This window comes from Zosterops lateralis (assembly GCF_965231275.1).
Source record: "Zosterops lateralis genome assembly, chromosome: 6".
Classification (NCBI taxonomy): domain Eukaryota; kingdom Metazoa; phylum Chordata; class Aves; order Passeriformes; family Zosteropidae; genus Zosterops; species Zosterops lateralis.
The window spans coordinates 35,994,295-36,008,976 of NC_139761.1; the positions used below are offsets into that span (position 1 = coordinate 35,994,295).

A 14,682-nucleotide genomic window follows, 5' to 3' on the forward strand; every position below is an offset into this window, starting at 1 on the left:
GTAGTGGAGTTCTTGTGTTCTGTTCAGTTAGGAAATTCCAGCTATCTCCTCTGTGGTCCTCTCACCCTCCTGTTTTGGAATAGAAGGTTCTGAGCTGCTACAGTTAGATCCCAGTTTGAATTTCTCCAGTGTTTGGAGAAGCTTGGGTCAGCATCTCCTATAGAAAACAGTCCAGATCCAAACTTTGAAGCTGATTCTTTTTTACCAAGTTCACAGATGGCTGGAACCACTCCCCACTTCAAGCCTTTTATTCATCTCACCTGAGCAGTTAATGCCAGATGTGACTGCCTAGACAATTTGAATCTCTTCTGGTGTATGGGCAGAACTTTCAGCTAGGCACACCTCTATTTCTTGTTAAGGATTCTGGTTGTTCCTTTCTTGTTGTAAACTCATAAACCCTCTCCCTGAATTAACTTCATATTTTAGCACTATGGCAGGAATTCCTCCGTGTGAGCTTTCCAGCAGCTGTTCCATAGCTTGAGCATAAAGTCACCATTTCCCCTCAGGCTTTGCTGCTGTTTCTGGGTGGAGGAGGGGTGGAGATGCTGTTCTAGCACACAGTGGGAAAAGAGAACTGGGGAAGGTTGAAGAAAACTGGAGAAGGGTAGGAGGCTCAGGGAGCAGCAGCTGCTGTTGCTACAAGTGAAAGAACTGCAAAACACTGTCCTTTTCATTCCTTCCCCCACATACCAACATACCCAGCCTGCAGTGAGAAGAGTGGCAAAGGAGCAGAATAAACATATGCTGCCATACCCCAGGTCCTACAAGGAGTTAAAGGGCCATTAAATCCAGAAACAGAACTTGACCCTTTTTTTAAGGTTTCAGACAGATTCTTCAGTCTGTCTGGGACCTTAAAAAAAGTTCAACCATTTGTTGTGGTTGAAACTAAGGTGAAAGGAATCAATGCTGAATTCTACAACTGAGGAAGCTTTTAAAACAACAAGTTTTTTGACGCTCAGTAATCAAATGCGAAATTTGTTTTCCAGTGGGGAATTCCATAGAATACAGATAGCTCCGTTCTTCCTTCTGCCAATCCTTCCTGGAGGCTCTTGACTAGTTTAATAGGGCTGGATGGTCTAAACATTTTAATGCTAAATTGGGGACATATGATAGCAATTTCAAGTGCAATGGCACAAAAGTACAAGCAAGCACTAGGGCTGTAACCTCTTTCTTGCTGTTTTGGTTCTCAGGGTTGCCTCACACATTGAATTCTGACTCTAGTTGTCTCCTCAGAGAATCTTTTTCTCCTGTCTGGCTAAAAAACATCCAAGGTACTAACTACCTGGGGAATGGGAGCACTGCTAGCCCTGGTGACCTGCTACCCTCTACCTTCTTCTCCAGGAGCCTTGTGTGGTTTGGTCCCAGCTCCCTGTCTGCCTCTTGGCTCAGATGGTAGAAAGAGCTGAGCAGACAGTTCATTAGCAGAACAAGGATTTGATTTTCAAGGCCATATCTGTGGACCTGAGAGGTGGCTGGAAATGGAATATGTGAGACAGGAGTGCTGGGAAAGAGATGATTTATTTTTTTTCCCCTCCTAGTAGCAGGAATAGGAGCTGATGTCAAATACTTGCCTCTGATACCAACACCATTCAAGGAAGATGCTGCTTTCACCGTACCTTTTCCTAGTGCTATGGGCACATTATAAGGTCATTCAGGAGAACTTTGCTGTTTGTGTACATGGATCTTGTAGCAAAAGGGTCTCTTCTTGTCTGTGCCTCCCCTGAGAAAGGATAGGATGCTTGGTAGGGTTGTGACACAGATCCAGCCTGATCTGGTCATTGGCCTCTACAGCACAGAGAGTATTCTTTACCTCTTCTGGAGACTATCTCCAGGATGTTTCTTCCTTGATTTGAATAGGAAGAGTAGTAGTAGTAGCACCTGTGGGCAATGGAGGATACACAGTCTTCCCTCAGTTTCCTAAGAATGACTAAACCAAAATTAATGGAAATCTTTTCATATAAATGGCTCCTATATCTTCATATTCTTATGAATCTTATGATTGGCACTCAGTATTTAGGGAGAGAATTTTATCAGTGCTTGTTTTCCCAATTCCATTATCCCTGCTCTATCACTATTTGGCACACAGAATTTGGTGCAAATGAATTTTTTAGTAGCTTTTACATCTGAAAGAGGAACTATTTAGGAACAAACCTTTTATTCTCAGCATGGTCATTGTTGGGAATGTTAAAATCCATGGTCAACATGGACTTGGAGAGTTGTAATAAGATCTCTTCATTGAGATCTTATTACAACTAGGACTATAAGAAAAATGGCTGCTCATCATAAAGTAGCCTGAAATACTCAAATACCAGATCAAGTAAGTTTCATTTTGGTTATTTCTTGGTTCTGATGTCATATCCTCATGCAACAGTGATTTTATATCAATGTTGTCATTGTTAATAGTGATACACATTCTGTATTTTATCTGGATTTAATAGGTCAGGCTAAAGGAGCTATATGTGCAGTTTTAATATTAAAAGATGTTGTTATAAGGACTGATGAGATAAACATGTCTTCCTTGATGCTTTTGTGTACTGTGAAAGGAAAATTTCTCCTTTTACCTTTCCTTTCCCAAGTTTGAGCTTCTTTCTAACTAGATAAAACTGTGCTAGGAATATCAAGTCTGTCTTTTTTTTTTTTTTTTTTAATATGGTTTAACTGGTCACAAGGTGATGAGAAAATGGTGATGAGAAAGAGCCAGTTTGTAGTGACTTAAGTGTCCCTGGTCACAGCTGTGAGCTCTGGTGACTGGTGGTTGGTGTGAGCTGCAACTCAAAAGAGGAAGAATTAAGTAGCAACAGAGGATGTACCAACAAAATGTTGTAGTCCCAAATGTGCATAAGACCCCAAGTTTAGGAACTGTTGTATGTTGCCATACCAGCCTACATGGTCTGATCTCCTTTCTAGCTCTGCAGAGGGGATAGAACTACTCATGGTGGAATCTAGTTATAGCTGTCCATGATGAATTGTTGGATTTTAAACAAGCACAACCACACAAGATGAATGTAGGGTACAGAAATGTTAACTGTGGAATTTTTTACCTTGGGTTGGTTGAAGTCATTGCAATCTTCAAGTATTTTATCAGGTGTATATGTAAAGGGGTTGTGAGGGCAGACATGCAACAGCATGCACCTTCCACTGTGCCTGGGGATGGTGTTCTCATAATACCAGAGGAAAGTTCAGGGAAATATTCACTCTCAGTAATTACATCCTGGCTTTCTGTGCAGGTAATTTCAATCTTGGCAAATGCCTTCATCTACCCAGGGAATTCAGTGGTAAAATTGCTTTTCTTCTCTCCCCTTGATTTTGTTTCCGCCTCCATTTTTACTTCATGATATCATAGCTTTTCTACCAAACAAACAGCAAAGAAGTGAGCGATCCTGATGAGTAATTTTTCTGTTCCCACAGGCAGAGATGAAGAACTTGTTCCTTCTGCTCATGCTAACAACGATGTCACCTTCTGCATTTTCAGTAAGTAAATGCTCTTCTGAGCACTGTTACAAGAAATGAAAGATACTTCTGTTAAGAGCTGTCAACATCCGTAACTCAAGTGCTTTGTAGAAAGTATTTCTGAAAGAAGCTGATAGGTTCAAACCATCAGGCCTATTGTGGCACATCTTATGAAAAGTCTAACACGGCAATTAAATAATAGAATTCTGGTAGAGCCTTTGGTTCTGGGGATGTTATCTGCAAAGCAGTAATTGCTGTCTCCTGCTTCAAAGCTAGAGAGAGCTATCACTTGAAATAAAGAGAATGGGTTTTTGGTTAGTTCATTTTTCTCTTTTCTTTGGTCTTAGAAGTATTAACCATGTGGCTTAGCTTTGCTGGGAGAGGTTACTTTATGTTAAGCCAATGTGATATTATCAGAAAAAGAATGCAGCAATTAAGAACTGGGGTTCCTATTCCCTTCTGAAGGAGAAGCAGGATTTTTCTGAAGTAAATGCAGCTTGAGAACAGTTTCCCTGACTTAAAGTTAAACTTTATTAGTGGGTTGGGCATCTAAGGTAAAAGATGACCTGCAGAGTAGAGTGGAAATGTTAGCAAAGGAAGACATTACATGTTTATTAGGTGTAAAGGAACAGAGAGTGGGGGGGAAAGGAGGCAATTATCACTTGGAGTAAGTGTTTTGCTTTCTATGCCACCTTTGAAGATCAGAGATGAGAGACCAGAAATCAAGCAGAGTTTGTTAGTTGCCATATTTTCTCTTATAGATGGAAATATGCTTAAATGAGTGCTTGCTGCCTTACATCTAATAAAAAAATCATACTGTATGTTAAAAGAACCCAAAATGGAATATATTCTATTCAGTTCATCTGTTCACCTGCCTATCTCGAATTTGGAGATTTTGGTGATTTTTTTGGAAGGGATATGATTGAAATACCCTGAGATTGTGAAGGCTGACATTTCTCTGTAGCATTAGACTCTACCCCCTGCATGCAATCCATAGTTCCTCTTGAAGCCATGCTGAAGGAAAGGAGAAGTTTTGCTTCGCCACCACTTAAGTTCCATTTCCCTGACATACTGGATCTGTCCAAGTCATACAATTCCCCTGAACACTGTTTCTTTATGGATCTGCATTTCTACGTTGAAATGCTGGTTTTTAATTTATTCTGAATAACTCAATATTGTTATTGTTTAAGGTGCTAATCTATTGAATAAACTTTTAGATGCCTTAACCAGGGTTAACAAAGGGCAGAAGGTGCACAAGGGTATCAAAGTTAAGGTCATACAGAAACAGTGTAAATTACTGTGAAGATAGAGAAATAGGAGATTTTACTATTATTCTTATGGAGACAAAGAAGAATTGCACAAGAATAATTTTATTGGGTAGGACCAGTTTTTATAACATGTCTCCAGCTATGCCACAAATATGTGTCTAGGAAAAAAATTAAAAGATAGGCAAGTACAATTTCTCCCAATATACTTCCAGTTTATGAACCCTTTGAGCTTGAAATGTCTAGGTTTCTCTTCCCTGAATTTGGTCAATGCCTCCTTGAAGCCATAACGTCAAGATCCTGCTCTTGAGAGCTAAATATCTACTGTCATGTAATAATTTATTAATATTAATTAATAATTAATAAATTATAGCAGTTTGAGATCGGATTTGTGTTTCCCCTGTGTGTCACTTAAGTTGCCTACATTAAATCTCCACTGTCATTTTAGTGATAAATTGCTCATATAACTGTTTTCCCACAGTTCTTTGCAGTATGTCTCTGGTTTTATGTTGTCCTTTATTACCCTACATTACCCTTATCATCTATTTTCATTGCTTCTGTGGTTTTGCCATAACTAATAAATGTGTTGAGGCATCCCGGTTCCTTATGGAATTCTGCTGCTAATGTCAGTTCTCACAGTGGATGGAGATTTTACTCCTGCTTTTGTCTTTGGGCCACCTGCTCATCATCCATTGAAGAACTGTCCTTCCAACTGCTTAACTTCCTTCAAGGCTTTAGGTGAAGGATTTTTTTGGAAGTTTTTTGCAAATCTGAGCGTATCTGGCAGGTTACCTTTGTTGACATGTTTGTGAATTGAAGAACTGCAATATGCTTAGAAGGATTTGCCTTTAAAAGTTTTATTGACTTTTTCCCAAACATCCTGTATTTATGCAGGTGCCTGCTAGCTCTATTCTTTGTTATGACTTCTATTAATTTATCAGTTGACGTCAGTTTTACGCTCAGTGAATGTACAGTTCCATGGGTTCCCCTGGGATCATTTTGTAAAGTGGTGTCAGATTTTCCACTTTCCAATAATCACATGTTGAAGTGGATTTAGCTGAGAGGGTTGTCTGCTAGTATGTAACGGTTTATCCACTTCAACCTTGAGTTCCTGTTAGGCCCCTTGGATAAACAACTTCTGGTGACTTCATACTGTGTGTTTTGTCCACTTTTCCAAATAAGTTTGGGGTCATAAAGTTTACTCACAATCATCCTCTTTGTAGAGTTTTCTGAATGTGCTCCATTTCCTCCACAAGGATTCCAAGAATTAATTTGACTTCTCAGCAATGGCCGTATCTTTTTAGAGTTCTTTAAATTCCCTCCTCATCTCCAGGTCACCCAGAGTTTCTGGAAGCCTTTCCATTTCTGAAAACTAACTGGTACCTGCTCTGGCTGCTGCCCAACAACAGGGCACAGCCCCATGGAGCAGCACATCCCTGGCTGTGCAGTGCACCAGGCATGCACCATATCCTGCCCAGCTGACAGGAACTCAGTGGGTGTGGAAGGAGCCAGCTGTAGGGTGGGACAGCCCAGAGAGAGGTAGCACAGTGAGGAGTGTTGAAGAGTTGAACAGGGAACATGGAAAAGAGCTGGGAACCATGAGGGAGTGGGTTCAGTGATGCAGGGAGAATCTGAAATGTTTTGAGAAAATGAAGGTGTTGGGGAGCTGCTGGTTTTTACTGGATTTGTTAGAGGGGGTATGCTAACAAGCCATAGCTAGAGAGAGAGTGGGATGAAAGGAGATGTACACAGTGAGTGTAAACCACAAGCCATTAAAGCTAGCAAAGCCTGGGGTTTTTTCTTCATCTTCATAAAGCAGCTTGTCTTAATAAGATACTGACTTCTTCTGCACCACTTTGTATTGTGCTTCCTGCTGTCACCATCTTGTTCACTTTCATTCTTGTTTTTCTAGTTTTACTCAAATACAATTCTTTGATTGCTTATTCATTATTCATAGAAATTGTACTTGGCATTATTCACCTTCAAAGCTCTTTGCAAGCCTGCTGTGTCTGAGCCAAGATCAATGGTTAAGACAGAATTATAAAAAAATGCTTAGCTGATGTGGTTTATATTCATTAGCTCATTTTTGGTAGCATTTTTAGCTAATATCCTAGCTGGTTGCAGATGGAGCCATCTTGAAAATGCATATTGGCATAGCAGCAGATTTCTATATTATAAACATGTAAGATACACTGAATGTTTTCAGCTCCCTTTCAATTAAGTTTGAGAGTGGGCTACCACATGTCATGCAGAGCTTAGCTATGTGGAAATATATCACAGCATCATTGATGTGATATATTTCCATCATAAATATATGATTGTCATAATTGTAGTACTGCATAGTTCTGGATATAGAAAGGAGAAGGAAATGGGTCATATCCCAAAGAGCACATGGCCTAAGGATATACTCCATATGGGTGGTTTTTGTTAGGGCCCTGAGGGCACTTCTAGGCTTTACTGGCCCTGACTGGACTCTCCACACCCAGCCCACTGCCCAGGACTCCCTTGTAGCCTCCTGGGACTGCTGGCTCCTGCCCTGGTGATGCTGAAGTGAGGATCTCCACAGCTCTGCCTGGCCAGCCATGGACCCTGATGAGCCAGGCCCAGCTGCAGTCCCAACTCCCAGCCTGGTTTCAGGTGGAGGTGCCCAATTCCCACGACTGGGGCTGCTCCCTGGCTTGTGCTGCTCCCTGGATCACAGTGTTGTCCTGGGAGAGGCTCCTACTATCAGCCCCAGGCCACAGGGAGCAGCCAACCTTTGGGCCACCTTGACAATTTTTGTTCTTTTTCCCATTTCATTTTTAACTTTTCCCTAAGCACTTAATATTCTATGTTAACAAAGTTGCATTTTTTCACTGGAGATTGCTTACTTGACAAGACTTTGGCAATGAAACCATTACAGAAGTGATAGTGGTGATAGTTTTCTTTTGTCAAGTATTAGGCTTTCACCCTTCTCTCCTACATGTTTCCTAAGTGATGCTACAGTTCAGGGTGTGTCAAAATAAACACTAACCATATTTCAGAAACTATAAACACTAGAAAGTAAATATTTATCAAATAAAATGATGTAGTGTTATTTCAAAAATACTAAGAAAGGTTAAAGAGAGAGAGTCTGATTTAGACTATAGTTTTAAGCCATGGAAACACTACATATCTGTAGCACCACAATATATCATTGTGAGAAATATCTGTTTCAGGGCCCCTGGACAGGGCCTTGTCGTCAGCCTTTATTTTCCACTAAGTTGTCCCTGTCGGCACTGAGATCTGTATCTGATCCCAATGGAACCTAGTAAGCATGTGAACCAGCCCCAGAAATCACAGTAACAACATTTCAGTGTCCAAAATGATGCTTCAGTAGCATCTCAATGGGCCTGAGCTGTGCAACCTTCTGGGCTAAAAGCGAGCAGTGGTCCTGTCTGAAACCACTTGGGCATAGTGTGGGTATCAATAACCAAGTACTTTGAGCAGCACTGCTGGAGTGGTGTAACAGGATGTTTTGTTGCTGCTTGTCAGTCTGGAAAAGCAGCACCCAAAAAAATCACAAAATAATTCAGGGTGACTATTTCTGAGTCCTGAAAGGTGCCCAAGGAGCAAGGGGTAAGAACTTAGCTGGGATGAAGGTTGTTTGGATGTGTGACTGCAGAACTTCACTGCTCACTTGGGACTGTATAGTAAATTGATGTTTGCTTTGATAGCTTGCTAGTATTTGAGTTGCAACAAGGCACTAGGAAATTATTCCCACTGAATCACTTGTCCACACTTGGTAATATGAACTTTGTGGATCACTGCATGCCTGCAATGCCTTTGTCTGGGAAGCACAGTCCCCTTCCCATGCATAGTTTCCTATCCATCTCATCAAACTGACTGGAAAGTCTTTCAAGGACTCCTTTTAAAGTGTTCCTACATAGTGCCAGCATTTTCTGTCTTTCTGAGTCAAGTCCCATTCATAGCTTCTCTTCCAGTGCATGTTTCATACACAAAAATAAACATTACATGGCATATAATACGTTATCTAGGACACTTTTCCAGAATTCTTTTGTTTGCATGTGATGCATACTGGAATTTTCTTTGCCGATGAGGTCTGGAGGTCTAATGACTCAGAGGCAAAGCTTTTTACTTGCTGATGATATCAGATATGGTTGGCCTGGTAACAGCAGATGCTGCAACTGCATCAGCAGTTCGTCTGTCTAGGAACTGATGAAAGCAATGCAGTGTTCATAAAAATGAAATCCGTGGCCTTCTAAACTTCTATACCACAGCAGCCTGTATGCAAATGAGCCCTGAAAGCCCACAGTGCCAGCAGGGTCATGGGCAATATCAATATTCCCAGAAAGAATGAATTCCTGGTGTCTCAACTGGTGATAAAACCGGACAGAGTAGTTGGGCATTAACTGAATGCTCTTTGGGGAGTTTTTAGAAGTCAAGGAGGATGGTTGTATGCATTTTCTCACTTCTCTTGAAACATTAAAATATATACTTTATGCACATAAAGAAACTACGTTCTTGTATGCATGTCAGGCTGAAGCAAGGGAAGAATGGAACCAAATAAATTTGTAACAGTGATGAAGATTGTATATTTTTCATTCTGAAATCCCTGAGGGAATGGAATCTAGTTGTCCTGGCTGACATGAGATAAAAGCATTCCAGTGTCTGAAGAGAGCAGAAAGAGGCTTTTGGAACAGAAACTGGCTGACAACTTCTAAAAATGTCCTGTTATCAGGTTATGTAATAATATATTTATTATTTATTAAAAACATGCAGCTTTATCTTTGCCTGTATACACGTGTGCAGTTACTGAAGTAATGAGGACCATACACAGATTTCCAAATATGGGAGTTGGGCCCCTATTAAAATGTTTCTCTGACACTGTACAGCTTTGGGAGGATTCTTTTGTCTGATGCTCCTTTTGAGGTGTACATAAATGGAGTGATACTGAGAAAAATTACTGTTCCTGCACTCTGTAGATGCATAAGCCTTACAACAAAGAGTCCCTGCAGATTTTGCTCTCTATAGAAGGAATAAATAATGCTAGTTCTGTTGGAGGGGTATTGGAATATTTATCAGGGTGGTGTGTGTGTGTCAAGGAAGGGCTTTCTATCCTAATTGCCTTCCAGTAATCTGACTTTCAAATGCTCTTCCTTTGGATTTTTATCTACATGTTTCCTTCTCCCTTATGCTGACTGAAAGGTCCCTTGTTTCCAGGGTGAGCTAATACTGCTCCTAAATCAGTCACTTGATACAGAGGAATAAGACTGCCGAGAAACAGAGTGGTAGCATATTTTATTCTTTTGAGGGTAAGGCAGGAGGGATTACAGGGGGAGGAATTAGGTGTCTGAAAGAAAAACTTGGGAAAATAAGATTGCTGAAAAACCCTTGCTGAAAGCTAAAACACTATTGTTGGGATTACACTCAGAAAGGCCAATGAGAATGCAGAAGACAAACAGTGAGCTGAATATCTGGAGTGAAAGAGTGGGAGAAGGGTTTGGCACAGGGTCAGGGAGATGCTGACTTGGCCAAGAGGAGGTATGTAGAAGGGGCTGTAACCTGGGCAGTGCCACTGAACGAACAGGGTGAAGGTAAACAGAGCTTGTCTGAACCAGAGGTATTGGAAAAACTTGCACAGGACTTGTGTGAAGAAAAGTAAGTAGTTAGGCTAGGATGAAAGTGTTTTGCATTAGAGAAATATAGGTAATAATTTGGGGTGACTCTGCAGCTAGATGGTTGTGGGTAATTTGGTAGTAAATGCAGAGATATGATTGGCTAATATTTCTGACCGTTGCTCTGCCAGCAGCAAGGTATTATTCCTTGAAAGAGAGTGAATTAAAGGAACAAGACTGGAACTTGGAGATATAGTAAGGCAAAGAGTGTGTGTGTAAAACTATAAAAGCTGTCTAAACGACAAGGGAGGATTAACCCATGCATCTTGCCCAATTTGGACTCACTGGATGATTTATTAGACTAACTCCTGTTTCTAGCAGAGGCTTGGATGTTTGTGTGTGGAGGCAAGTTAGATCACATCACATCACAATAATTTTTTACCTTTTTTTCTCTGCCTACCCACTCTTCACTACAGCAAATGTCTCAGTGCCCAAATGGCCTGCACTACCTTCTCAGTGGTACAGTTGTATACATAAACTGCACCTACAGGTGCAGCTGCACAACAAATCCTGTTTTTACCGTCACTCACCATGTAACTCTGCACTTACCTTCTTTTTTCAAGCAGATTAATCCTACTGCATCCTGCAAATATTTTTTTCCTTAAAATATTGTCATTCTTCCCATTAACCCATCAGCTGCAGAAGGCCTTTTTTTTTCTGAAAATATGATATTTTATATATTTCCAACACAATGTATTTTGGTTGGTTCCATCACACTTGTAAATTTTTGTCTGTATTATCACGGTTATTTCTCTTAATGTCAGTATCCAACTTTCTAAATACAAAATTAATAAGGGTTTTGCTAATGAAGGCCCTGACCTTGACATTGTCATGGGACACAGTTGGGTAAGGGGAATAAAGGTCCATATATGGAAATCTGTTGCAGTAAAAACAAATTCTGTGTTCTGGAGCTTTTCTCTCTGCTTCCTTTACTTCTCTTAAGTATTGGACTTAGAGCCAAGGATTTTGATTTAAGTGGCTCTATTGATCTGATGTGGAGTGACAGTGCTCAAAGTCTCCAAAGTAATGATTTGCCTTTGCTGCTTTGCTGAGATGAAGATGTTATCCTCTTCTAGATCATTATTTAAAACTGCTGAAATTCTATGAATAGACAAACAGTAGCAGTTAAGAGAGATTATGAAGTTGGATGTGCTATATGGCTTCAGGAAGCTAATATTCCCAGATACTAGAGACCTGTTCTTTCTGATGTATTACTGTGTGCCACTTTTCATGTTAGGAATACAGCACAGCAAGACAGCCTTGTTTTTTGCAAGAGAATGCATAGGATCTCTGCTTAATTTTTTTTTTTTTTTTTTTTTTTTTTTCTGTGTTGCCATGTCTTTTTGCTGTGTCTGTGGGGTTTTTATTTCCAGGGCCACCGGATGAGACGGCAGGTTGATGTTTGGGGGAGCTGGAGTGAATGGAGCAAGTGCAGTCGGAGCTGTGGCGGTGGAGTCAGCTTTCGGCAACAGCGCTGCTATTCCCAAAGGTAAAGGCTAACCTCCTTTTTTTTTCTTTTCTTTAAATGTGTTGTACTGTTACTGAACTCCTGCAGTTATGTTCCAATATACATCCAGGAAAAAAATGACTTAGTGTTTGATCCCAGGGGAATGAGTCCATTTTGAGACAAACCTCAGTTTCAGTCTTGTCACTGCTGTTTTGGGTAGTGCCCTCTTCAACACATCCTTGCTTATGTGACTTTGATAGGGCACAGCAGTTTCTCTGTGAGATTTGAGGCTGTGCAATCAGGGGGTTGGCACAGTAGCAGCTGCTCAATCAAGTCTAGTGTGGCAAGCCCTGAGGGAGATGGAGAACAGGCCAGAGCAGTTGGTTTCTCTCCTGAGAGCTGGTGACAGTGCTGAGGTTTCCTCAGGTTTATGATTCCCAGGACAGTAAAATGCCCCAGAAGAAATGGAAGAGTGAATTTGGCTCAAGCAGTGTTAGTGCTGTGCTACCTCATTTGCAGCTGGGTTAGCTGCATTCTAATAAGAATGATGACTGGTACTGCACCTGTTGGGAATGGTGGACCTTAGAGATCCTGTTGTGGATGAAAACAAAGCAAAGGAGGAAAAAAAAGCCAGACTCTCAATAATATCCTGGGGAAAACAGCCTCTCTCTGTTTAGAGAAATGAGAGGAGGTTTTGTAATAGAAGAAACCGGAGTTATGAAGCTGCTGCTTCCCACACAGAATAAAGAAAGCTCTCTTTCGAAGGCTGCCCATTATGGTTTAAACCTGCCAGAATCCCTGGAGGCCTTTCTCTCCATTTTAGGAACACTGAGGTGTTAGGCATTGATTGGCTTTTTAGATCAATTTCCTCCATAATTGTTAGTCTCCATAATTCTCAACTGAGGTCATTTGACTGGACTAAGGGTGTTGCACACTTTCCATAGGCATGTTTAACTCTTCCTAATAAAGGACCTATTGTGCACAAGATAAATTATGCACAAAGATATTCTGAATTGGCCACTATCCTCCTCCTGCTCATAACATGTATCTCTTTCTTGTATGGACTCCTTGACCCTTTGCAGGTGGACGATGAACTAAAATCTCAGCTTCCATTGTTTAGTTGAAACATGGCCCTGAAGAGTGGTATTGCAGTTGTTCATGGTGGTGTGTGTCTCATTCATGCCAGAACACAAACCATAGCATAAAATAACCACTAGAAAATGCCAGCTTGCTTTAGTGGTGAAGAAGTGCATTTCAGTTATTTTGCTGTATCAGGGAACTGTGTGAGGGTGATATGCTTGGTGTGAAGGTGATCTGTAACATCTGCCATGAGATTACTTTTTGTCTGTATATTCTCCAGAGATTTCCATGTATTTTTTCTGTCTTCCAGGACAGAAGGTCCTCCCAGTTGTGTTGGACCAATACGAAGCTATCAGTCATGTAATGTTCAGGTATAGTGCTCTGGATTTAGTTTTTCTTGCCTGTTGCTCCTTTTCCCCAGATAAACAAAATTCTTGTTCAGAAATAAGATGTGATTATTACTTCCTGTTTCTCTGATGTCACTGGTGGATGCAGTTCATTGACACTGTCCATTCAAAAGTATATTGAAATTATGCCCCAATTTAAAGGGGAGGAATAAGACTAAACCCCACATTTTTATTGTATACTTTATTTTAGTCCTTTTTTATAATACTCCAAGACAAACATTTTCTCTTCCAAACAGAACTGCCCGGAAGGCTCCAGGGATTTCCGGGCAGAGCAGTGTGCAGAGTTTGATGAGACAGAATTCCAAGGCAAGAAATATAAGTGGCTTCCATATTATGGAGGTAATGATAAACATGTGGGGTTCACTTCATCACTACCTATCAACAATATGTTTTTTACTGTAGTATCCTTGCAGGCTACTTCCTTAGTTGGAGTGGGGGGCAGGAGTTGGCATGGAAAAAAATCCTTTTGCCAGCAGCAAAGCATTGCTGTCCTGAAGACACTGGATGTGTGGGCCAAGAGACAGCATTGCAGCAATACATACTTGTCTCTTTTAACAGCATTCCTTCAAAAATATTGCTCAAGGAAATCTGGAACTGCTTGCAGCTAGGTTCTGAAGTATTAGAGGAACAGAAGTTCTGCTGTATTTTCCAATATTGTCAAAAGAGTATTAGCAGGGAACAAGAGAAGCAAATGTATGTAATTAATGAGTGCTTCAGAAAATACATCTGTTTCCTCGGCCCATGCGCTCTTGAGGAACCAGCTGAGAAGGCAGGTGTGGGAACCAGGGGTCCTTGCTCTGAGCTTTGATATGGTAGCATTCACAGTTGGTTAACAAATTATGATGGATTTTAAGGTGGATTTCAAGGGGGGGTTTGTAGGTTGTTAAAATAACAGTTCTGTATCAGCACCTGTTCTCATTCTAGAAAACCCTGTACTCCAAGGAAGTATAAGAGCAATCCTATTAAGGAATAACCAAATATCCACTTAGACCAATGTCCCCTGAGGAAATGTTTGAATACAATGAGATTTTACTAGGGTGTTTTTCCAGCCTCCAGCAGTTTGTGACCCAGAAATTCATTCGATATCTGCCACTTAAAAATCAGTACACCTCTCTGTTTCTGCTCCTGTGATCTAGAACTAGGCTCCTGGTACAGTATCAAGCTATTATATAATGTTTCTTTTTTCTCTCCTTCCAGCACCTAATAAATGTGAGTTAAACTGTATTCCCAAGGGAGAAAACTTCTACTACAGGCACAAGGAAGCAGTGGTAGATGGGACAACCTGTGAACCTGGCAAGCGAGATATCTGTGTACAGGGAGTTTGTCAGGTTAGTCATCCTGGTACTTCCTTAATTCATCATTGAGTCTATCAAGCT

General features: G+C 40.8%; 1 protein-coding gene across 1 annotated transcript in view; it reads left to right on the plus strand.

Annotated features, from left to right (window-relative positions):
* PAPLN (papilin, proteoglycan like sulfated glycoprotein) overlaps positions 1 to 14,682 on the plus strand; it is a gene marked incomplete at both ends in the record, with an annotated part of 41,401 nt that overhangs the window by 3,549 nt on the left and 23,170 nt on the right. The window contains 5 exon segments of the mRNA XM_083863544.1: positions 3,409 to 3,471; positions 11,746 to 11,861; positions 13,180 to 13,270; positions 13,543 to 13,645; positions 14,504 to 14,634. Of these exon segments, the coding sequence (XP_083719670.1) occupies positions 3,409 to 3,471; positions 11,746 to 11,861; positions 13,180 to 13,270; positions 13,543 to 13,645; positions 14,504 to 14,634 (504 nt within the window).